At 41.6% G+C, this 23,171-nt stretch overlaps 2 protein-coding genes across 15 annotated transcripts in view; one reads left to right on the forward strand and one right to left on the reverse strand.

The window, feature by feature from the left end:
- LOC105492929 (phosphofructokinase, muscle) overlaps positions 1-18,224 on the reverse strand; it is a 45,870-nt gene extending 27,646 nt beyond the window's left edge. Inside the window, exons 1-3 of one of the 7 annotated variants that reach the window (XM_011760313.3) lie at positions 17,439-17,569; positions 16,125-16,215; positions 15,361-15,483 (exon numbers count right to left, since the gene is read on the reverse strand). In XM_011760313.3, the coding sequence (XP_011758615.1) occupies positions 15,361-15,483; positions 16,125-16,206 (205 nt within the window). In that variant the 5' untranslated portion in view covers positions 16,207-16,215; positions 17,439-17,569. Of the gene's footprint in view, positions 1-15,360; positions 15,484-16,124; positions 16,216-17,044; positions 17,060-17,264; positions 17,570-18,156 lie in introns of those variants that run through there. The other 6 variants (XM_011760308.2, XM_011760310.3, XM_011760311.3 and 3 more) reach the window with 6 other exon arrangements.
- Positions 17,496-23,171, forward strand: part of LOC105492926 (SUMO specific peptidase 1) — a 66,543-nt gene continuing 60,867 nt past the window's right edge. For 2 of the 8 annotated variants that reach the window (XM_071071806.1, XM_071071803.1), the window contains exons 1-2: positions 17,702-18,119; positions 22,238-22,285. Coding sequence is in view for 6 of the 8 variants with exons in the window: in XM_071071803.1 (XP_070927904.1) it covers positions 22,282-22,285 (4 nt within the window). In the remaining 2 variants the exon portion in view is untranslated. Of the gene's footprint in view, positions 17,549-17,644; positions 17,664-17,701; positions 18,175-22,237; positions 22,286-23,171 lie in introns of those variants that run through there. The other 6 variants (XM_071071805.1, XM_071071808.1, XM_071071809.1 and 3 more) reach the window with 6 other exon arrangements.

Raw genomic sequence — 23,171 nt, forward strand, 5'->3', positions numbered from 1 at the left:
AAACCATTTACAAGCTATTCTCTGAAACCTACTACCTGGAGGCTCTGTCTACCTGATAAAACCTTGGTCTTCACACCCCCTTATCTTAACCCAGACATTGCTTTCTATTGATTCTAAGTCTTTGGACAGTAACTTAACTCTTTTCACCAATTTCCAATCAGGAAATCTTTGAATCTACCTATGACCTGGAAGCCCCACTCCCCACTTCCCACTTCCAGTTACACACCTTTCCGGACTGAATGAATGTACATCTTACATATATTCATTGATATCTTATATCTCCCTAAAATTTATAAAACCAACTTGTGGCCCGACCACCTTGAACACATGTTCTCAGAATCTCCTGAGGGCTGTGTCATGGGGGAGCTGTTGGTCACTCATATTTGGCTCAGAATAAATCTCTTCAAATGTTTTACAGTTTGACTCTTTTCACTGACAATAAAAAGAAAACAACTCAATTTAAAAATAGGCAAAAGAGTTGACCAAAGAAGATATATACAGGTGGCAAATAACCATGAAAAGATATCAACATCATATGTCATTAGGGAACTGCAAATTAAAACAATGAGACATAACTACACACCTATTAGAATGATTAAATGATTAAAATTCAAAAATCCAAATGCTAATGAGAATGTGGAGCCACCGGAACTCTCATTAATTATTGGTGGGAATGCGCAATGGTATAGTCACTGTAGAATACAGTTTGACAGTTTTTTACAAAGCTAAATATTGCCTTACCACATGATCCAGCAATAGCACTCCTAAGTATTTACCTGAATGAGCTGAAAATTATGTCCACACAAAAAACCTGCACATGCATGTTTATAAAAGCTTTATTCATAATTGCCAAAAGCTGGAAGCAACCAAGATGTCCCTCAAAAAGTGAATAAACAAACTGTGATACAGCTATACAATACAATATTTTTCAACAATAAAAAGAAATGATCTATCAAGCCATGAAAAGACACAGTGAAACAGGCCAGTGTGAAAAGGCTGCATACTGTATGATTCCAACTGTATGACAGTCTTGAAAAGGTAAAACTATGGAGACAATAAAAATATCAGTTGTTACCTGGGGCTTGGGATAGAGGAGGAGAGATTAATAGGTGGAGCACAGGGGATTTTAGGGGCACTAAAATGATTCGGTATGATGCTATAACAGACACATGACATACATTTGTCCTGACATTATGCATTTGTCAAATTCATAGAACTACACAACCCAGAGAGTAAACCCTAATGTAAACTATGGAACTTAGCTAATAATAATGTATAAATATTGGGTTATCAATTATCATAACTGTATCACACTAATGCAAGATGTTAATAGGGAAAACTGGTCGGGTGCAGTGGCTCACCCCTGTAATCCCAGCACTTTGGGAGGCCAAGGCAAGTGGATTGTTTCAGCTTAGGAATTTAAGACCAGACTGGGCAACATGGTGAAAACCTATCTCTACAAAAATACAAAAAGTTAGCCAGGTGTGGTGGCGCATGCCTATAGTGCCAGCTACTTGGGAGGCTGAGGCATGAGAGTGACTTGAGCCTGGGAGGCAGAGCTTGCAGTGAGCCAAGATTGCACCACCACACTCCACCCTGGGCAACAGAGTGAGACCCTGTCTCGAAAATAAAAAATAAAAAAATGAGCAAAGGCTTGAATAGACAGTTCTCTAAAGATGATGTATAATGGCTAATAAGTACAAGAAAAGATGCTCAACATCAATAGCGATTAGGGCAATGCAAATCAGAACTACTTCACTGAAGTGAGAATACTACTTCATACCCATTAGGGTGGCTATTATCAAAAAAGAAAAAAGAAAGGAAGGAAGATAGAAGGAAGGAGGGAGGGAGGGGTGGAGAGAGAGAGAGAAAGGGAAGGAGGGAAGGAAGGAAGGCAGGAAGGAAGGAAGGAAGGAGGGAGGAAGAGAGGGAGGGACACAAAGAAATAAAGGAAGAAAGGAGAGAGTGAGGGAGAGAGAGAGAGGAAGGAAGGGAGGGAGGGAGGGAGAGAAAGGAAAGGAAAAAGAAAGGAAAGTGTTAGAGTGGATGTGAATACATTGGAACCCTTCTGCATTGCTGGTAGGAATGTAAAGTGGTGCAGCTGCAGTGGACATTTGGTAGTTCCTCAAAATGTTAAACATAGAGTTGTCGCATTAACCAATTCCACTCCTAGGTATATACCTAGGAAAAATGAAAACGTGTTCACACAAAATCTTGTATACCAATGTTCATAGCAAAATTATTCATAATGCTGGCAAAATGTGGAAAGAACCCAAAGTCCATCAACTGAAGAATGGATAAAATGTGTCATATCCATATGACAAAAAGTGTCAAAATTTGTAAAATATTTGAAGATATTTATTCTGAGCCAAATATGAGTGACCAATGGCCTGTGATACAGCCCTCAGGATATCCTGAGAACATGTGCCCAAGATGGTCAGGCCACAACTTCATTTTATACATTTTAGGGAGATACAAGTCATTCATTAATACATGTAAGATGTATTTGTTTTCCTTAATTCTCTCAGCATGCAAAAATACATGTAAAATGTACATTGGTTTGGTCTGGAAAGGTGGGACAACTGGAAGCAGGGGTTTCCAGGTCCTAGGTAGATTTTCTGATTGGCAATTTGTTTAAAGAGTTATTATCAATAGAAAGGAATGTCTGGGTTAAGATAAGGGGTTGTAGAAACCAAAATTTTACCATGCAGACGAAGCCTCCATGTATCAGACTTCAGATAGAATAGATTGTAAATTTTTCTTTTTTTGTTGTTGTTGTTTTTTTGAGAAGGAGTTTTGCTCTTGTTGTCCAGGCTGGAGTGCAATGGCACCATCTCTGCTCACCACAACCTCCGCCTCCCGGGTTCAAGTGATTCTCCTGACTGAGCCTCCCGAATAGCTGGGATTACAGGCACGCACCACCATGCCTGGCAAATTTTGTATTTTTAGTAGAGATGGGGTTTCTCCATGTTGGTCAGGCTGGTTTCAAACTCCTGACCTCAGGTGATCTGCCTGCCTTGGCCTCCCAAAGTGCTGGGATTACAGGCATGAGCCACCACGCCCGACCAATTGTAAATGTTTCTTATCAGACTTGAAGGGTCTGTTCTATCAATAATTCCAAAAGGAGGAAAGGAGGAGGCATGTCCAGCTCCCCCTTCCCCTGATGACCTGAACTAGTTTTTTAGGTTAACTTTGAAATGCCTTTGGCTGAGAGGAGGGGTCTATTCAGATGGTCAGGGAGCTTAGACTTTTATTTTTGGTTTATAAAACATAAAAACATTATGCTACGTAGAATAAGCCATTCACAAAAGACCACATATCATATGGTTCCATTTATACAAAATGTCCAGAATAGGCAACTCTGCAGAAAGAGAAAGTAGATAGCAGTTGCCTGGGACTGAGGGAAATTGGGGAATGACTGCTAATGGGTACAGGGTTTCTTCTGGGGTTGATGAAAATGTGCTAAACTTACAGTGGTTGCAAACTGTATGAATATAGTGAAAACCATTGAATTGTACACTTTATTTATTTATTTATTTATTTATTTATTTATTTATTTATTTTTGAGATAGAGTCTAGCTCAGTCACCCCGGCTGGAGTGCAATGGTGCAATCTTGGCTCACTGCAACCGCTGCCTCCTGGGTATAAACGATTCTCCTGCTTCAGCCTCCCAAGTAGCTGGGATTACAGGCGTGCATCACCATGCCCGGCTACTTTTTATATTTTTAGCAGAGACGGGGTTTCACCATATTGGCCAGGCTGGACTAGAACTCTTGACCTCAAGTGATCTGCCTGCCTTGGCCTCTCAAAGTGCTGGGATTACCAGAAAGAGCCACTGTGCCCAGCCAGAATTGCATAAATAGGTGAGTTTTATGATATTGGATTATATCTCAATGAAGACATTAAAAAACATTTAGAAAGAAAAAGCCTGAAAAGTTCCTGTAGGAAACTAAAATATGCTATTGTAAAATACACTTTGGCATATTTTAAGATAAGGCTGCGGACACAGGAAGGGTTCTGTAAAGCTGTCCTTTGTGGGGAGATTTGCATTTGTAGACAAAATCTACATGAATGAAGTAAATAGTGGATGCAAACAGGCTTTCTCTTAGGCCCCATTATCTGCCTCATCCAGATCTAGGAAAGATTAACTCATAGGAAAAAGAGACTAAAAGTCTGACACTTGTCAATGTTCGATGGATAAACTTTTACTACAGGCTGAAATTTGAGAGGCAATGCATTCCTTTCTCTCTTTACCCACTACCAACTCCTATGTCACCATTAAAAGTGCTTTTAATGGGCTGGGCACCATGGTTCAAGCCTGTAATCCCAGCACTTTGGTAGATGAAGGTGGGAGGTTGCTTGAGCCCAGGAGTTTGAGACCAACACAGTCTATGTTGGTTTATGGGGCAACATAGTGAGACTCTGTCTCTACAAAAATAAATGAATAAATAATTTGGCTGGACATGGTGGCGCGCACCTGTAGTGGGAGGACCACTGGAGCCCAGGAGGTCAAGGCTGCAGTGAGCTGTGATCGGACCACACTGTACTCCAGCCTGGGTAACAAAGCAAGGCCCTGTCTCAAAAAAAGAAAAAAGTATTCTTAATGAATTATTGCACTAATAAGTCTATCTTAATTAGGTGAAGGCAAGGAAATGTCACTCATTTACTCACAGCCTTATCCCGAGACATTTAATCTTTTTTTTTTTTTTTTTTTTTTTTTGAGACGGAGTCTCGCTCTGTCGCGTAGGCTGGAGTGGTGCAGTGGCCGGATCTCGGCTCACTGCAAGCTCCGCCTGCCGGGTTTATGCCATTCTCCTGCCTCAGCCTCCCGAGTAGCTGGGACTACAGGCGCCTGTCACCTTGCCCGGCTAGTTTTTTGTATTTTTTAGTAGAGAAGGGGTTTCACCGTGTTAGCCAGGATGGTCTCGATCTCCTGACCTCGTATTCCGCCCGTCTCGGCCTCCCAAAGTGCTGGGATTGCAGGCTTGAGCCACCGCGCCCGGCCGACATTTAATCTTTTAGATCCCTTTTTCTGTTCAGGGTGTTTAAAAAAATTATTCGATGATACTTGCTAAATCACTGTAAGGGGCTGGGTGCAGTGGCTCACACCTGTAATCCCAGCACTTTGGGAGGCCAAGGTGGGCAGATCACCTGAGGTCAGCAGTTTCAGACCAGCCTGGCCAACATGGTGAAATCCTGCATCTACTAAAAATACAAAAATGAGTCAGGCATGGTGATGCGTGCCTGTAGTACCAGCTACTTGGGAGGCTGAGGTAGGAGAATCGCTTGAACACAGGAGGAGGAGACTGCAGTGCCATTGCACTCCAGCCTGGGTGACAGAGTGAGACACCATCCCCACTCCCCCCGCCAAAAAAAAAAAAAAAAATCACTGTAAGAAAGACTTTATTCAGGACCATCGTGATAGGTATAGGGACCACACCAATGGGATTTTGCAGTGGAGAAGACAGATTGGGTTCAACTCCAATTACAACATGGGCAAGTGGGAATTTATGGCAGGGTCAGGGTCAGAAATTACTAAGAGGAAACATCAGGGGAAAGGAGCATTCTGGCTAAACCAAGCTAACAGGATTCTTGCCGAAGACAGACCAGGGTAATAAGGCATCCCCTGGCGGGTGGTGGAGGGAGAGAAACTTGATCAGATATTGAGGATGACCATATATTGAGTTTGGGGGGGGGGTTCTTGATAAACTGACTTAGCAGGGTTCTTTGCTAAAACTGGATTTTACAAGAAAGTACATGGATAGGTCTAGGAGAAGGTTCAGGAATCTGACTAAAGTCTTGCCAAGCAAAAAATCTTTGTCAAAGGCTCAATCATCCCCAGGAGTTCCTGAGAAACTAAATGAGCACAAATTAAGAAAAAGAGGACACAAACAAATGGAAGAACATACCATGCTCATGGATAGGGAGAATCAATATCGTGAAAATGGCCATACTGCCCAAGGTAATTTATAGATTCAATGCCATTCCCATCAAGCTACCAATGACTTTCTTCACAGAATTGGAAAAAACTGCTTTAAAGTTCATATGGAACTAAAAAAGAGCCCACATTGCCAAGACAATCCTAAGTCAAAAGAACAAAGCTGGAGGCATCACGCTACCTGACTTCAAACTATACTACAAGGCTACGGTAACCAAAACAGCATGGTACTGGTACCAAGACAGAGATATAGACCAATGAAACAGAACAGATCCCTCAGAAATAATACCATACATCTACAGCCATCTGATCTTTGACAAACCTGACAAAAACAAGAAATGGGGAAAGGATTCCCTATTTAATAAATGGTGCTGGGAAAATTGGCTAGCCATAAGTAGAAAGCTGAAACTGGATCCTTTCCTTACTCCTTATATGAAAATTAATTCAAGATGGATTAGAGACTTAAATGTTAGACCTAATACCATAAAAACCCTAGAAGAAAACCTAGGTAATACCATTCAGGACATAGGCATGGGAAGGACTTCATGTCTAAAACACCAAAAGCAATGGCAACAAAAGCCAAAATTGACAAATGGGATCTAATGAAACTAAAGAGCTTCTGCACAGCTAAAGAAACTACCATCAGAGTGAACAGGCAACCTACAGAATGGGAGAAAATTTTTGCAATCTACTCATCTGACAAAGGGCTAATATCCAGAACCTACAAAGAACTCAAACAAATTTATGAGAAAAAAACAACCAACCCCATCAAAAAGTGGGCAAAGGATATGAACAGACAGTTCTCAAAAGAAGACATGCATACAGCCAACAGATACATGAAAAAATGCTCGTCATCACTGGCCATCAGAGAAATGCAAATCAAAACCCCAATGAGATACCATCTCACACCAGTTAGAATGGCAATCATTAAAAAGTCAGGAAGCAACAGGTGCTGGAGAGGATGTGGAGAAATAGGAACACTTTTACACTGTTGGTGGGACTGTAAAGTGGTTCAACCATTGTGGAAAACAGTATGGCGATTCCTCAAGGATCTAGAACTAGAAATACCATATGACCCAGCCATCCCATTACTGGGTATATACCCAAAGGATTATAAATCATGCTGCTATAAAGACACATGCACACATATGTTTATTGCGGCACTATTCACAATAGCAAAGACTTGGAATCAACCCAAATGTCCATCAGTGACAGACTGGATTAAGAAAATGCGGCACATATACACCATGGGATACTATGCAGCCATAAAAAAGGATGAGTTTGTGTCCTTTGTAGGGACATGGATGCAACTGGAAACCATCATTCTCAGCAAACTATGGCAAGAACAGAAAACCAAATGCCGCATGTTTTCACTCATAGGTAGGAATTGATCAATGAGATCACTTGGACTCTGGAAGGGGAACATCACACACCAGGGCCTATTATAGGGAGGGCGGGGGAGGGATGGCATTGGGAGTTATACCTGATGTAAATGACGAGTTGATGGGTGCAGCACACCAACATGGCACAAGTATACATATGTAACAAACCTGCACGTTGTACACATGTACCCTAGAACTTAAAGTATAATAAAAATACACAGACCCACACACACACAAAATTAAAAAAAAAAAAAAAGAAAGAAATCATCATCTCAAAGGACACCTAGGCAACATTCAGGTAAGTTAGGGGTTGGGGTCCTAGTGAAGGAGAATTTTCTCAGAAGCAATTACGTCTTGCCTATGGTCATCTCAAGGCAATCCACAAACTGAAGATGTTGTTGAGTTAAACTAGTAAAAACCAACACAAAATAGAGTAGCTGATGGAAGAAACACTTCATATTAAGAAATGGCTGTAAATTTCTTCCTGACAAGAATCTTGAGAAACTCCTATTTGTTATTAATTCATTCATACATTTAACAAATACTTATTGAGGACTCATGTGCCAGCCACTGTGCCAGCTACTAAGCTATATAATAAGCTCCCAGGGAGTTTATAATCTAGAGGGATTATCAAATGTTCGTAGGAAGTTTACATGTCATTGGACGTGGAATATAATTGAAAAAAAACAATAACCCCATTAACATTAATAATGTATCATATTTTAATGACATGAATATATTAAAGCAGAAGGAGTAAAAATAAGTGGTACCTGGATAGTGGGAATTTGTCAGTGTTTACTCAGTACTGTTTATGGGAAAGATACCAGTGGATATGTTTTCCAGCATTAGAGATGAATGATATGATGAAACAGGAATAGTTCCTTAAAAATGGATTTTCTTTCCTTTAATCCTAAACTCCAAGACCATGCATTTCCCTTTTTTCCTAATATTCTATCCATCAAACAACTTTTAAATTTCAAATATAGCTTCCCAAGAACTTTAACAAATTGGACTCAACACTTTAGCTAGCTATTGTTGACTTGCCTTATTAATAAAAATTGGATTCATAATTCTATGATGGATAGATGTTGGAAGAAAATGTCTGAGATCTAAGCAGTTCTAGAAAATATGGTATCTGTTCAATTGACATTCCAAGGGGTGGGAGTGAGGCTGAGAAGCATACATTAGGACAGAGTGTTGGTGCATGAAGCCTACAGATGAACACAGTGCGGTGACTAAGGAAGAGTGGGCTGAGGAAGAGCTCTAAGCATTATCATACAAGCTAGGGTGACTACGGAAAGTGTTGGGAGTAAAGTGCACAGCTCAGCAATGTTAGAGGACCATGGACAACAAGAGCAAAGAAGCAAGTTACATAGTGAAATAAGAGATGGCACCAACAAACTCTTGAGGCAACCAAACTAAGCCAGTAGCTAGATTTTCACTCATTCCAAGATTATTTTCATTGCTATTATGGTATAAGGGGGCTGGAAAATAACACCTTGGACCCTTCCTCCAGAGCAGAAAGCTGAAATGTCCTGGGTTTGTGCTGGAAAACAACCTGGGGCCCTCTGATAGGCCTCTCAAGAGGGCTTATGTCTATTCCAATGATTAAACTATAGGAATTTGCCATGATACTGCTGGAAATCTAGAACTTTGTCTAGAATACACCCAGCTTTCTTCAGCTGCTGAGGCTGGTAGCTACAATTCAGAATTTAGGGTAGCTGGACCTGGGAGGAAGCGAAAGAAAAAAAAAAAGGATTGAATGCTTAAGAGGGAGGTCAGTTGGAGCCAGAAGACCATGAGATTAAAGCCCATCATTCCCTCTACCTTCAATTATCTGCTGGTGGTTTTCCTATTTTCAGCATTTGAGATAAAGCTGATGTGGACAGAGGAGAGCCAAATGAGAATCTCGTATGAGGATCAGCATAAAGAATATGCCTTTCAGCAATTGCTTTATGCTGATCCTCAGTGCAAAGGAAGACATTAAGAAGGTCCTCAAGCTTCTTAGAGCTCTCCAAGTATCAGCCAGCCATTGGCGTGTTAGTGAAGTCCAGTCACATAGTAGGGTCAAAAATTATAATTATTATGAAAGAAGGAATTCTGGGGGAGATAAGTATGAGATGTTTAAAGAAAATTCTCAGCTGGGTGCGGTGGCTCACACCTGTAATCCCAGCACTTTAGGAGACCGAGGTGGGCGGATCATGAGGTCAAGAAATCGAGACCATCCTGGCTAATACGGTGAAACCCCATCTCTACTAAAAATACAAAAAATTAGCCGGGTGTAGTGGCATGTGCCTGTAGTCCCAGCTACCCAGGAGGCTGAGGCAGGAGAATTGCTTGAGTCCCTGAGGCGGAGGTTGCAGTGAGCCGAGACGGTGCCACTGCACACTCCAGTCTGGGTGACAGAGCAAGACTCCCTCTCAAAAAAAAAAAAGAAAAGAAAAGAAAAGAAAAAGAAAGAAAGCAAGAAAAAGAAAATTCTCCAGCAGCTAGTTAGGTAGTACCCTTGAGTAGAGCTGCAGTGGTATTCTAAAATACCTAATACATATCCTCTGTCTGACCATTAACCCTGTATGTCATGGATAGGTAAATGAAGACATGCAGAGCTTTGGGCAATGCCTTCCAAACCAGGATAAAACCAAACATTACTGCCAGGCAGTTGAGTAGTTCATGTAGATAGAAGATCTCTTTGACAATGATTACCAGAGGCTGACACGGGGTGGGGGGCAGTAAGAGGATGCTGTATGCCATATACATGAATACATTCACCACCATGAGGATAGTATCATGGCTATTAAATGAGTACAGATCTATGTTAAGACCACTGTGATGAAAAAATGAAGAAGATGCTGCTACTGATGGTGTACCAGGACATTTGGGAATGAGAAGTAGGTATGGCAGTCACGCAGGTGTGACTCTAACCCAAGAGAAAAGCAAACAGCATATAACAGGTTTCATGTATCCATTCAACAAATACTGTAAACCTAGTACATGTTAGGCACTGTTCTAGGCTCAAGGGGATCCCGAATTGGAAAAACAAAATGAAACAAAACAAATACCTCTGTCTTCATGGAGCTTACATGCTAGTGAGCAAAGCATATAATAAACAAATTAGTCAAGTGGTGATAAATGCTATGAGGAAAAATAAAGCAGGGCAGAGAAGGAGAGTGACATGCATGCTATTTAAGTAGGGTGAACTAGAAAAACCTTGCTGAGGAGATGATATTTAAAAAGAGGTCTAAATAAACAAGGGAGAAAACCATGCTAAGTACGATATAGGGGAACTGCTTTCAAATAGAGACAATAGCAAAGGCAGAGATCTGAGACAGGGAAAAGTTAAGAACCACTAAGATTCCTTTGGACTGGAATCAGAATTACACATGGGCAATAATGATTCGGCAGGTTGATGTTGTGAAACACTTGCAGCAATTAGGTATGGGTCTCTCTCTGGGTTGAAACAATTATATATCTGGCCCTCTCACCACTACACAACCCATGGAGCTTATCTAGTCATTACCTGATGAATATACTGCTTGTTATCTGCTTTTCCCCACTAGAATGTGGCTCCATGATGAGAGACCCTGGGCACAGGCATGAAACCATTGTCTGGAGAGTCATCTTTAGCTCCTGGGATAGGATGATTCCTGGAGACAAAGCAGACTCCACAAGTCACTAATACTGAGGTTCCTGACACAGGGCACTTGTTTGGCTATTCCACCTCACCTAGCAGGGACAGGCTGAGTTTCTTCAGGTACCCTAGTTGGTTTAAGACAATGGTTCTCAGTTGACACTAGTGGAATCAGTATCATCTGGGAACTGGTTAGAAATGCACATTATTGGGCCCTACTTGGGATCTACTGAATCAGAAACTCTGGGGGTGGTATACAGCAACGTGTTTTAACAAGCTATCAGGGTAAGTCTGACACAAGTCAAAGTTTGATAAGAATTGTTCTAAGCTGTGGAGGTCCAAGAACACCATCACATGAAGAATGAATCTGTCAGCCTCAAAGATCTGGATGGCTCTTGTGGGGTCACTTACACCAACTACAATCAACTTACTGAGAGAGACAGTTCAGGGAAGAGGTCACAGGAGACAAGATGATTCCCATTATAAACTAAAGCTACCACTTTCAAGATTTGATTATGGCAGAGGTAAACAAACTTCAGCAGAGGAATGTAGCCTCAATCTTGAGCCAGATAAACTTTTTCTTTCCTTAAAAAAGTAAGCTTTTGGGGATATCAGAGCAGAGAAGACAAATAATTATTGTATAACACAATCCTGGGAGTCTTCCTCTTCAGATCTGCTAACCCCTAATCAAACACAACGTGGAAGCCTTAGCTGTTTAGCAAGTACATAGTCCATGGAATGTACCTCTAGGCCCGTAAAAACACGTCCCTGGATAACTGAGAGGTAGTTTAACATGGAACCACCCAGAGAAGGGTGGTCCAAGTGTATATATACAAAATGATAGAAGATGAAAGAAGTGTTCCATAGATCTATTGATATCCTTGCATACTTGACTGAAAGAAGAGCATTCGTAAGGTGGTATTTCCCACTCAATGACTTTCCCAATTCAGTTGGCAATGTAAGAGCCCTGAAAATTTTAGCTCCAGGAGAAGACTCAAGTTCTGTGGAACTGATTCTGGAAGTCTGGGGTCAGGAGGTCAATGACGAATGGTGACTATGTTGAGATTAAGGCAATCTTGACAGAGGCAGAACTCCCATTGATTTTCCTTCAGCAAGGGTCCAGCTTCTTGGATTGCTACAACATAGCATGTATAGAGAGAATCTTGCCTCTGATGCAGAAAGCAAATACACCTACTTGAAGGGAACTTGGATCATGGACAGCAATTGTAATCTCTACATTTCAGTTGCACTCACAACGTTGGGGTAACTGCATCCTTGTCTGCATAATTCACCTAGGTGTGAGTGTACAGAATACCCAGGTACAGAGAATCAGAAGGGCAGCAGGGAGCATGGGCAATGCTGATGATAGATGGCCTAGATGAAGTGAAGAATATGATAGTAAGGTCTTATCTTCCAGGGAGAAGCTGTGACACAAGAAGCAAATGGGTGAAGCACCACTCCTTTGGAATGCTTCCCCATTTTCAGGTCACTAAAAGTAGTCTTGAGAGTCACTAGTTACCTAGGCAGGTTGCCCATCATTGAAGTCTTTATATACAGGAGAGGCTTTATGTCTAGTGGGCAGCTGGATCTGCTGGATCAGAGTCTGTACCACAAAGATGCCTGCTACCCCTGAGCTTTTGTCCTGGAGGTAGTTGTCCCACACTCTTACCTATCTTACCTATCTTGAAATGCTAACTACCTTTCTTTACAAAGCCTAGGGGTCAGGACATAGGGGTAAAGGGTACAGCCTAGGTGACTCACACCCTTGCTACGCCCCAGTGCAGGATCAAGTGGCTTTCTTATGTCAGGAGCTGATCCTCTATGGGCCACACACACACACAGCCTGCCTCATTATAGTACAGGCAGAGCTGCTTATACTGATAGGCAAGATGTTGGAAAAAACAACAGCTGCTTCCCTGCCAGGTATGAGACAAGAAAGAAATATATTCCATTTTTCTCAAGGACTAGAGCACAGAATCTCCATGTACAACTGCACTTAGAACAAGGAGCACAACACCCTGGAGGGAGTCCCTGTGAATTTCTTGGGCTGGCAGAAGCAGAAAGACATCAGGCGAGGGTTTTTTTATGTTTGGGTACCAGTAGCTCTGTGCTCATCTCTGCTGTTTGATGACATGAGTTCCTCACCATTTCACTGGTGCCCTAGAGTGATGCATTGCCTAGAGGTAAGAAATGGAGCAAGGTAGTGGCATTCATCTCATCAGAGCAGATAACTACCCTTGTACCTCTCCAATCCATCCCCCACCCAGGAGCCAGAAACATGTTTTAAAAGGCAACATGATCCTATCATTCTTCAGTGATTTCCCGGAGCTCAGAAGTGTCAACAAGACCTAGAAGGCACTGCACAGTCTGGCTCTTACACCATCTGTACAGTTCACTCTCCCGCTATTCCTCCCATCATCAGGTCGCATTGGCCCATTCTACTCTTTCCCATTTCACAGTCTATTGTCCCCTTTTCTGGAAAGCTCTTCTCTCTTTACCTAGCTAATGCATACTCATCCCTCAGGCCTTCCTGAGAAACATTTTTCTGACTTCTCAGGCCATATTACATCCCCTGTTTTATCCTCTGATTACAAGGTATTATTTTCTTTCATTGCACTAGCACCATTCTAGTTATATAACCATGTGTGTGATTGTGTAATTACTGTCTTAGTCCCATAAGACTATAAACTTCATGAGAGCAGACAATGTACCTGTTTTGTTTACTACTTTATTCCCAGTGCCAAGTACAGTACCTGACATAGTATGTGCTCAACAAATTCTCTTGGAAGTCAAAGAAGGAGGAAGAGTAGGAGGGAGGAAGGAAGGGAAGAGGAAAGGATGAGGAAGGAAGCAGGGAGGCAGGCAGAAGAGGAGGAATGGAGACCTTATTGGTGCTGGGAAAATACTGGATTTCCTTCTCCAGTAGGAAAGCTGAAAGGGTTAAGAGTGGCCACTTACCTGAGCCGCACAGACCCCAGGGTTTAAAGGTAGAAGTTGAACATCAGAATTTTGTCCATGAGACAATGCTGAGTTCAAACCACAGAAGCAGGTCCAAATGAGTCATCAGAGCAAAGGGAGTCTGAGGTGAGTATTAGGTACATCAGGGAAAAGGAGAATCAAAAAAGCAGGAAAGATGAGGGCAAATAAGAAATAATCTGTACAAAGTCAATAAACAATAGGAAAAAGCTATCAGCTGGGTTTATTTCTTGCTGCTTTCTATGCAGGGGCAAAGGAAGTCTGATTAAAGGGATGTCTACACAAACAGTTGCAAAACGAAGAAAAAAAAGAAAAGAAAAAAGGAAAGAAAAGAAAAAGAAAGGAAGGAAGGGAGGACGGAAGGAAAAGAAAAGCTGGCTCTGAGCAGTCAGCTGGTTCTTCCCTTCTCTATATATCTATGACTTCTTATTTTGAACCAATTCAACATTTTGAACCAAAGTTATTAAGTTCTTAACTTACACATTGTTCCATATTATCTCCCCTCCTTAATCATAAGATCATAGGAAACAAGGAAAGTGTCTAGTTCATTTTCTCATTTCCTAGAGAGTCTAGTCCAATGATTTCAAATGTGAGTGCCCAAAAATATGGCTAAATACTGATATATATTTCATAAGTGCTAGGAGTTGTTACTTTAATGAAATTATTAACTTTCCGAGGAAAACCTTTTAGTCCTGAGTTCCTTCTGAAAATATAAGAGAGTTGAGCTAAATAATCGCTAAGGTATTTCCAAACTGTAAGCTACTGGGGCAATGGCAAGGATATGTCTTATACGTATGTTTTATAACCTATCATTTCTAGTATATTATTGGGCAAATAGTGGGAACTTGATAAAGATTTGCAGTGAATTGACTCCAATATAGATGTAATTAAGTTGAGACGAAACATACAGATGTGTTTCTGAAGCTTCGTATAAATTGCTTGTGAATTGAACATTATTTAAAACATACATGAGAAATCTATTATTAAACGGTTTCCTAAGATGAAAATTTTTTACAATATTTGGAATCATTTTGTAAAATAGTAACTCTTTTAGTCGATTTTTTTAAGTTTCACATATTTATATATCAAGGATGCTGACAATAAGATAAACCAGATTAGTAGTTTACAGTTATGAGCCAACTGATTTAATATTGATCAAATTAAGTTATTCTTCATAGAGAGAAATGTCCATTTCTCTACAGTTTCCCAGATGATCCATCCCCCACTCTCTCCCTTTTTCCTTTCCCTCCCCATCCCTCTTTCTCTTTCTCTCTCTCTCTCTCTGTTTCACACACACACAGATTTTCCCCCTTGGGTCTTAACTTGTATTTCAGCTTTACTTCAGTAGCTCTACCCTGATTTATAACACTATGCATACAACTTTCACTTTCCCATATTCCTTTGCACATTTCTTGCTGTTTACCCACATGCCTCACCAGTTTTGAAAACAGGTATGCTTCTCACGGTGTCTGGATCATCCAAAGTATCTAGACTCTTCAAGGTGTCTGTCTTTGTTGGTGGCTTTGGTATGAGCATGCTGGAAGTAGAAGCTTCCCCAGCTGAGAAACAATAGTTTTAGGTCACCCTCAAGGTGGGATTCAGGGAAGGGAGTGTTTCTTACTCCCTTTCATTTTTCCTATGACTCTGAGCTGTTCAGGGCTTTCTTTCCAAAAATCCAGTGAAAAATTAGAGAAGCGATGACTGTTCTCAACAACTCTCTTACCTCAAAAAGATTCCATTTCCTTGACATACATGGGGGAAAAGCAGAACATATAACTAGATACTTTGAGGTGGGGTGGATGAGAAGGCCATTTTTCCTTAAGGCTTGATTTACTTGATAGTTTTGGAGTGTCAGTTATAATGACAATAAAGATTCCCACAGATGAGCCCAGACTGGTCAAAGTAATTCACATAACAACACAGAAATCAATGAACAACTCATGGGGTAAATTTTGTTCCCCCCTCAACTCTCAAGTCCTCCTTATCTGCCTGGTGACTATCACAACAAACCAGGTCAAAAATCTTACCTGGAAAATACATGACTCAGTGATCAATATTTTATCAAAGTGAGAATGTGATAAACTAGTCAGTTGACCCCTAAAATCCGTATTTATACTAGAAAGCTTCACATCCTGTATTGAGACTTCTTGTGAGAGAACTCATTCTCTGTCACTGGAGTATGATCAGGAGACAATGGTACCTGTTCTCTGAGGAGTCCTGACTAACTGGCGAGATTGAATCACACACATGAAAAATTTCAGATGAAACTCGTCTTTATGCATGGCTCCCTCCTAGAAATAGAGACAGAGTTTAATCCAAATGAACAGAGCTCTGGAATAAGATGTCAATGACTGACAGACCAGCTATGCTCACTACTACTAGGCCTTAGGACTTGACAATATAAAAGTATCAGCATATGAGGCAACACAAATAATCTACTTTGATGTATTTGACAGGGCAGGATCCCCTGAACTCAGTAAGCTTCTGAGAGTATCAGAAAGGCTGGGGGCCTCCACAAACTACCCTTCTTCAAGTCTGAGCTCAGACTGTGCCTGTGGCTGTGATCTGAGTGTAAAGGACCTACTAAGGGGGCATTTCTCTAAGACTTCTACAGGGCCTGGGTCCAGAGGCCTGCCAAGCTGAAGTGCTTGACAAACAGCCTGGATGAACAAACATATTTCTTCCCATTATTTTATTTTAAAAAGTATGTCAGATTCCAGGCTAATCAATGTGTCCCAGGAACAACAAAGCCCTTCAGAGGTCAGAGGTGATTCCTGGGTCCTTCTCTATCTCTACCCAGAAAAGCAGATCTCTAGTGGGCTCCCAAAAGCTTTCCTCACAGCTCTGCCTGTCTTTCAAATTCCTCCAGAGTTCTCGAAGTTTCTACATCTTGCCAGCGTCTAGCCTAATCCATCCTCAAGATGCTTTCTTCTTTTTTTTTTTTTTTTGTTTGCTGAATGGTCAATCAAGCATGAGGTGGTGCAGAGTATAGGACTGCAAGTTAAGAAACTTGTTTCCTAGTCTTAGATGGGCCGTGCACTTAAAACCCTTGGGAAATCCCTTCACTTCTCTGATCCTGGTAACACTAAAATATCTCCAATAACCTCTACGAGCACTAACGTTCTGTGATTCTCAATAAAACACGAGATAGCCTGAGATCGATTTAGATCTCAGGTCCCCATCTGTCGGGGGAAGCCACAGGTTTCCGCAGATTTAGGGCCACAGCGAAAAGCTGCCATGGAAACTGGAACCCAAGCAAAACTCGCCGTGCGGAACCAGAAGGCGGCGAGTAAAGGAGCTGAGGGAACACAGAAAAGCATAGGACGAAGGGCACACTAACAGTATTCCGAGTACGAGAAAGCGAAAACGCCCAGACTGAAAAGGGTACTGAGAAATTACAACAAGTCTTAAACGCTCCCTTGGCTTCTCGGGCCTCGCCACACCGCGCAGGCGTCCCACTGGTCTTTAACTCTGTTCTTTGACCTCCTGCCCCAGACCCCTCCTCTGCAGCCACCTAGCGGCTCTTCCGGTGCTGTGAAGGCGGTTCCGGTTCGCGGCGGTTCCCGGGTTTTGCGTTCCGCGCCCGGCCGGAAACCCCTTCGCATGGCAGCCGGTTCCGGTTCGGTGAGTGGCGGCGGGAAGCTGGGGGAGGGGTGAGGATGGAGGGAGCCTGCTCCAGGAGACTGTGTCGGACCCGGTGCGCCGGCCCGGGCTGGACTGGGCGGAAGCGGGGAGCACGGTGGGGCCGGCGCCTTTTCCTCTGCCCCGCCCCCTGGGACCACCTCCCCTCCCCCCTGCTGTCCGGTGGCCGCGCTGTGGCCGCCGGTGGCCGTTAGGCTACCTGAGGCCGTTCCCTCTGGTCTCTCTCTCCTGGGCCGCGGAGAGGCCGTCTCCCTGCCGTTACAGCAGGCCCCATCCCAGCGCCCAGCGGTACTTGGGAAAAGGCCGGTTGCGATTCCGGGGCTTTCCCGCCAGAGCAGGGTCTTCTCTAGGGAGAGCTGTTTTCACCGGGAAGCTTGGCTTTCTGTGGTACCGGCTTCATCTCCCGCCTTGCTTGAGACCCCAGTGATATTTCTCGACTACTTCTGCGTCTCACGTAAACATTTCTCCAACTCTCTTACTCTGTGGTATCTCCCTGAGATGTGATATCGCTAGTGCCACCACCAGAAAGAAACGTCTGGACCCTCCTGCTCAGGTTATGAAAATCCCCTTAACTACCACAATTTGCTTACCTGGCTCATCGCCTCCTGGTAATTCCCTTGAACCGTCTCTTTCTTGGTGTACCCTAACGTGATCTCTGGATCGTTTCTCTTTCCTTGAGCTTGGTGATTTCTGTTTATCGGTGCCTGTGCAGTATTTCCACTATCTGGTTGGCAATAACTTGCTCCTTTATCACTTTCAAGTCAGCCTTGTTAAAGTCATTTTACTTCATATTTGGTACACTTAGTATATTTGGAGTGGTGGTGATTCTTGTAATATTCATATAAAGCCTTTTATCTACTACCAACTATTTGACTGACGGTCTTTGTTATAACTGTTTATTCTGGATGGATTAGATCACATCATCTCCTAAATCTTTATTCTTCATAAAAATAATTTGTGTTAAGGACTCATGTTGAAATACAGATTACCCTGACTTTGAAATTACAGTTACAATGCAACTTTAAGCATCTCTTTAAGCATGATCCCTTAACTTACTTCCAGTTTACATCTCCCCCCGCCCAACCACCCTTTATTTTTCCTCTCTAGTCCCTTTTAGGAAGACTTTTTCATTTTTAACTGACTTCAATTAATTATCCCAACTGCAAAGATGGTCTTCATATCACTCATCTAATGAGTTGTCTAGAGGGAGTGGATGGATACAAAAACAGGTTCTACTACTTCTGCCTAAGGGAATGCAGTTTTTGACTATTGCTTTGGAACTCTGTCCTTTTCTTCCCAACTTCTACATCTTCTATCAGTTGTACCACCTCTACTGTCTTGCTGTACCTGTTTATGGATCTGGCTTTCCCTACTAGACAGTGAGCTGCCCAGTGGCAGGGACCCTTTCTTAATGCACATAGTTGGTGCCCGGTAAATGAATGTGTATGAAAGAATTTGAATACTTAGGGTTTACGGCGTTAGAGTATTAAGGTGTTTAAGGTGTTAGAGTCTGATTGGGAGAGATTACATGTAAAAATAGAGGGGAAGAAACCTCAAACACATGACGATATAATACACACTATTGTACACATAATTGTTTTTCAGAACTTGGAAAAGGGCGATTTCACGTGATTGCTTTCACACCCTTCTTATAAATTGTTCTAACCACATCTTGGTCCTGGATAAAGCTAACATTGCGTGTTTCTCTCTCTCTCTCTCTCTCTCTCTTTCTCTCTCTCTATGTCTGTATATAGATATATATAGGTGAAATTATATCTATCTATCTATATATTTTGAGATGTAGTCTCGCGCTGTCGCCCAGGCTGGAGGGCAGTGGCGTGATCTCGTATGCCAAGAAAACTTTAAGCAGCCTTCCTTTGTGTGACTTTCATTATTGTGACCAGAAAGAAGGCCTATATAGATATATATAGATCTAAATATATATATATAGAGAGAGAGACACATAGAGATACAGATATAGATATAGATATAGATATAGTTTTTTTTTTTTTTTTTAAGACAGAGTCTTGCTCTGTCACCCGGGCTGGAGTGCAATGGCGTGATCTCGGCTCACTGCAACCTCTGCCTCCCAAGCGATTCTCCTGCCTCAGCCTCCTGAGTGGCTGGGATTATAGGCACCTGCCACCACACCTGGCTAATTTTTGTATTTTTGGTAGAGACAGGGTTTCAATATGTTGGCCAGGCCCGTCTCGAACTGCTGAACTCATGATCCGCTCTCCTCGGCCTCCCAAAGTGTTGGGATTACAGACGTGAGCCACCACGCCCGGCCTCAATATATATTTTCTAGTGACTTCCTTACAGCACTAAACATTGTCTTTTATAATCCCCTCTTTGCGTATGTGTAAGGTTATAAATGTTTCACCACAGTTGTGAAGACTGTGATCTTTTTTGTGCTTTCAGATTTCCCATTACCTTGTGTTCCGCTACTAACCTGACTTCATCTGAATATTTGTAGTGGTTTATGTTCTTTCAGTAAATTACATGACCAGTGTATACTAGGAAATGAATTATTAGAATCATTTCTTAAAAAAGAAAACATTTTTACAGTTGCATGAATTTGGTGGCATCAAGGTTCCAGATCCAGCATTTTCATGGAGAATCTTGGGGTGAAGTATTCCTTCTCCCAATGTAACTGCAAGTGGCTAAAAGAATGTACCGTAAGCACACTGAAGAAGCTGGATATATTTGTATTAAAATATAAATGTGGGGTTTTAATTATTTAAAATTATAAATCAGTGTGGATTCCCCAGGGTTAGTGAGGGATTACTTTTAAATTGCCAGTGTGTATGAATCTTTGAGGTTGTGTTAAAGGATTTGAAGTTGTATGATGTTTGAAATGTGCCTTTGCCCTGGAGTCAGGATACATGGATTCTTGTCCTTTTTTTGCCCTATCTGTGTGATTTCAGGCAAGTCATTTAACCTCTCTGGATATGATTGGTAAAATTCTTTGAATTTCTAGCTTCCTTTTCTCTTCACATCTATCTTAACAAAATGCAAGGAAATTAACGTGGGATTATTCTTTTGGGCACCAAGCTTTTAAGTTGGCATTCTTCTTAGTAATAATTTTAAAAAGGCTAGTAATGACAATTATGAAGCAACTTTAAAATGTCAAAAAAGTGTTGCTAATGTATTGGTTGATAAGATTTTTTCCCCCTTAACCTGGAACCAAAGGGAGTCTACTCTATTAAAGAAGAAAGAAGGGGAAAAAATAACCTGAAGAATTTTTAGATAAAGAAGTCTTTTAAGTTGAGCATTTGGAAATACATTTGAAGCCTAAATCTAAGGCTTAAATTCTTTAGGGATCCTTCCTGGCAATACTAGGTAATCAGATAATTACTCTGCTTAGTCTATAGCTCTGCCAAGAAAACTTTTTTTTTTTTTTTTTTTTGAGACGGAGTCTCGCTGTGTCGCCCAGGCTGGAGGGCAGTGGCATGATCGCATATGCCAAGAAAACTTTAAGTAGCCTTCCTTTGTGTGACTTTCATTATTGTGACCACAAAGAATGCCTATTATCATCATCCAACCTCATGAATACATTGAAGCCCTAGTATTGCTATGTGGTTGATGAAGTGCTTAATATTTTTAAAAATATGGTTATAAGATTATAAATATATATAGGTGTGACTATTACCATCCCTAGTAGCCTCCTCCTCTTGGAAATCTGCCAAGACCGTATGTGCTGAGGATGTTTATTAACCTAGTTCCAAGCAGTTTGGTTGTGTTTTTTGTTTTTTTTTTTTTTTTTTTTTTTTTTTTGAGACAGAGCCTTGCTCTGTTGCAGTGGCGTAATCTTGGCTTACTGCAACCTCTGCTTGCTGGGTTCAAGCAATTCTCCTGTCTCAGCCTCCCGAGTAGCTGGGACTACAGGCACGCACCACCACACCTGGCTAATTGTTGTATTTTTAGTAGAGATGAGTTTTCACCATGTTGGCCAGGCTGGCCTCCAACTCCTGACCTCAAGGTATCCGCCCTCCTCAGCCTCCCAAAGTGCTGGGATTACAGGCGTGAGCCACCGCACCCGGCCAGCAGTTTGGTTTTTAACATCTTTATTTTGTGGAAAAAGTGGATATATCAGAGGAGACAGTAATTTTTATATAGGCAAAGGGGCTTTGGTTTGTAGCAGTTTGATTGATGATGTTGGGGGAAGTACTTTGTACTCCTCCAAAGTAGTCCTTGATTGTCGTTAGAGTATCAGGCCGCTGAGTAAGAGATGGAAGAAAAGTCTTAATAGGACCATCACAAAGTCTGTCACTTGTTGGTGAAGTGATTTAGCATGAGGTAATAGAACAATGAGTTGGGAAGAATTTCTAGGTTATAATTTTGGTGTAGTTGCTGACATTATGACTTTATGCAAAGCACTCAGTCTCTTAAGGGTTGGCGCTCCCAGCTTGCTTCTTGCTTTAATATTCTGTGATTCTGTGGGTAGTCTATAATTGCTGTTTAATGTAGCACAGGTTGCAGAAATGTTTGGAAGCACCTCAAGCTAGTTTTAGTTTTTACCCTTTTCCCATCAAGTCAACTCTTTACCACCTTAGATTTTTCTCCACTAAGAACACAAACAAATGTCACTTCTAGTGGCTGCACCTTCTAAAATTAAGTGAAGTAGGCGTTTCAGTATGTAATTTTTCTGTTTTGTGTCTTCTTTTATAGGACTTTGTATCTTTGCTAAAGTCAGTGATGTGAAAAGACTTGAAATGGGTAAGACTAACTAGTTGTTGAATCCTTTTAGCTACTCTCATTGGTTAAGCTAGAGTGAAAAAATGGGTTTTCCTAACATTTTCAGTATTTGTATCTTTGTGCTTAATAATAATTTTAAGAGAAATCTTAATCCTAATTATGTTATACTATATGCCAAACATAATTATTATTATTATTATTTTAATTTTTTATTTTTTTTTTGAGACGGAGTCTCGCTCTGTCGCGTGTAGTGTTGCTCTGTCACCCAGGCTGGAGTGCAGTGGCACCATCTCTGCTCACTGCAGCTTGTGTCTCCTGGGTTCAAGCAATTCTCCTACCTCAGCCTTCCAAGTAGCTGGGATTACAGGCATGTGCCACCATGTCCAGCTAATTTTCGTGTTTTTAATAGAGACAGGGTTTCGCCATGTTGGCTAGGCTGGTCTCAAACTCCTGACCTCAGGTGATCTGCCCACCTCGGCTTCCCAAAGTGCTGGGATTACAGGCATGAGCCACCGCACCCGGCCCACATAATTATCTTTTGGTTAGAACATTGTTTATGTACTCATTTAGGAGTATTATCTCATTGATTATATTGAAAAAGCCAAATATACCCTGGCGAACATTTACTGTGTACTAGACACTGTTCTAAGTATTTAAAATATATGAGTTCATTTACTCCTAACATCTTACAAGGGTACCTAATAGCACCTACCAAGTAGGTTACTGTTATTATCCCTATTATATCACGAGGAAACTGAGACACAGAAGTTAAGAAGCTTGCCTAGAGTCATGTGCTATAACTGGCAGAGCCAGGATTTAAACCTACGCACTCTGGTTCTAGAGTTTTCTAGAGTTCTTGTTCTTTTTTTTATTTTATTTTGAGACGGAGTCTCACTCTGTCACCCAG

This window comes from Macaca nemestrina, chromosome 10 (assembly GCF_043159975.1).
Source record: "Macaca nemestrina isolate mMacNem1 chromosome 10, mMacNem.hap1, whole genome shotgun sequence".
Classification (NCBI taxonomy): domain Eukaryota; kingdom Metazoa; phylum Chordata; class Mammalia; order Primates; family Cercopithecidae; genus Macaca; species Macaca nemestrina.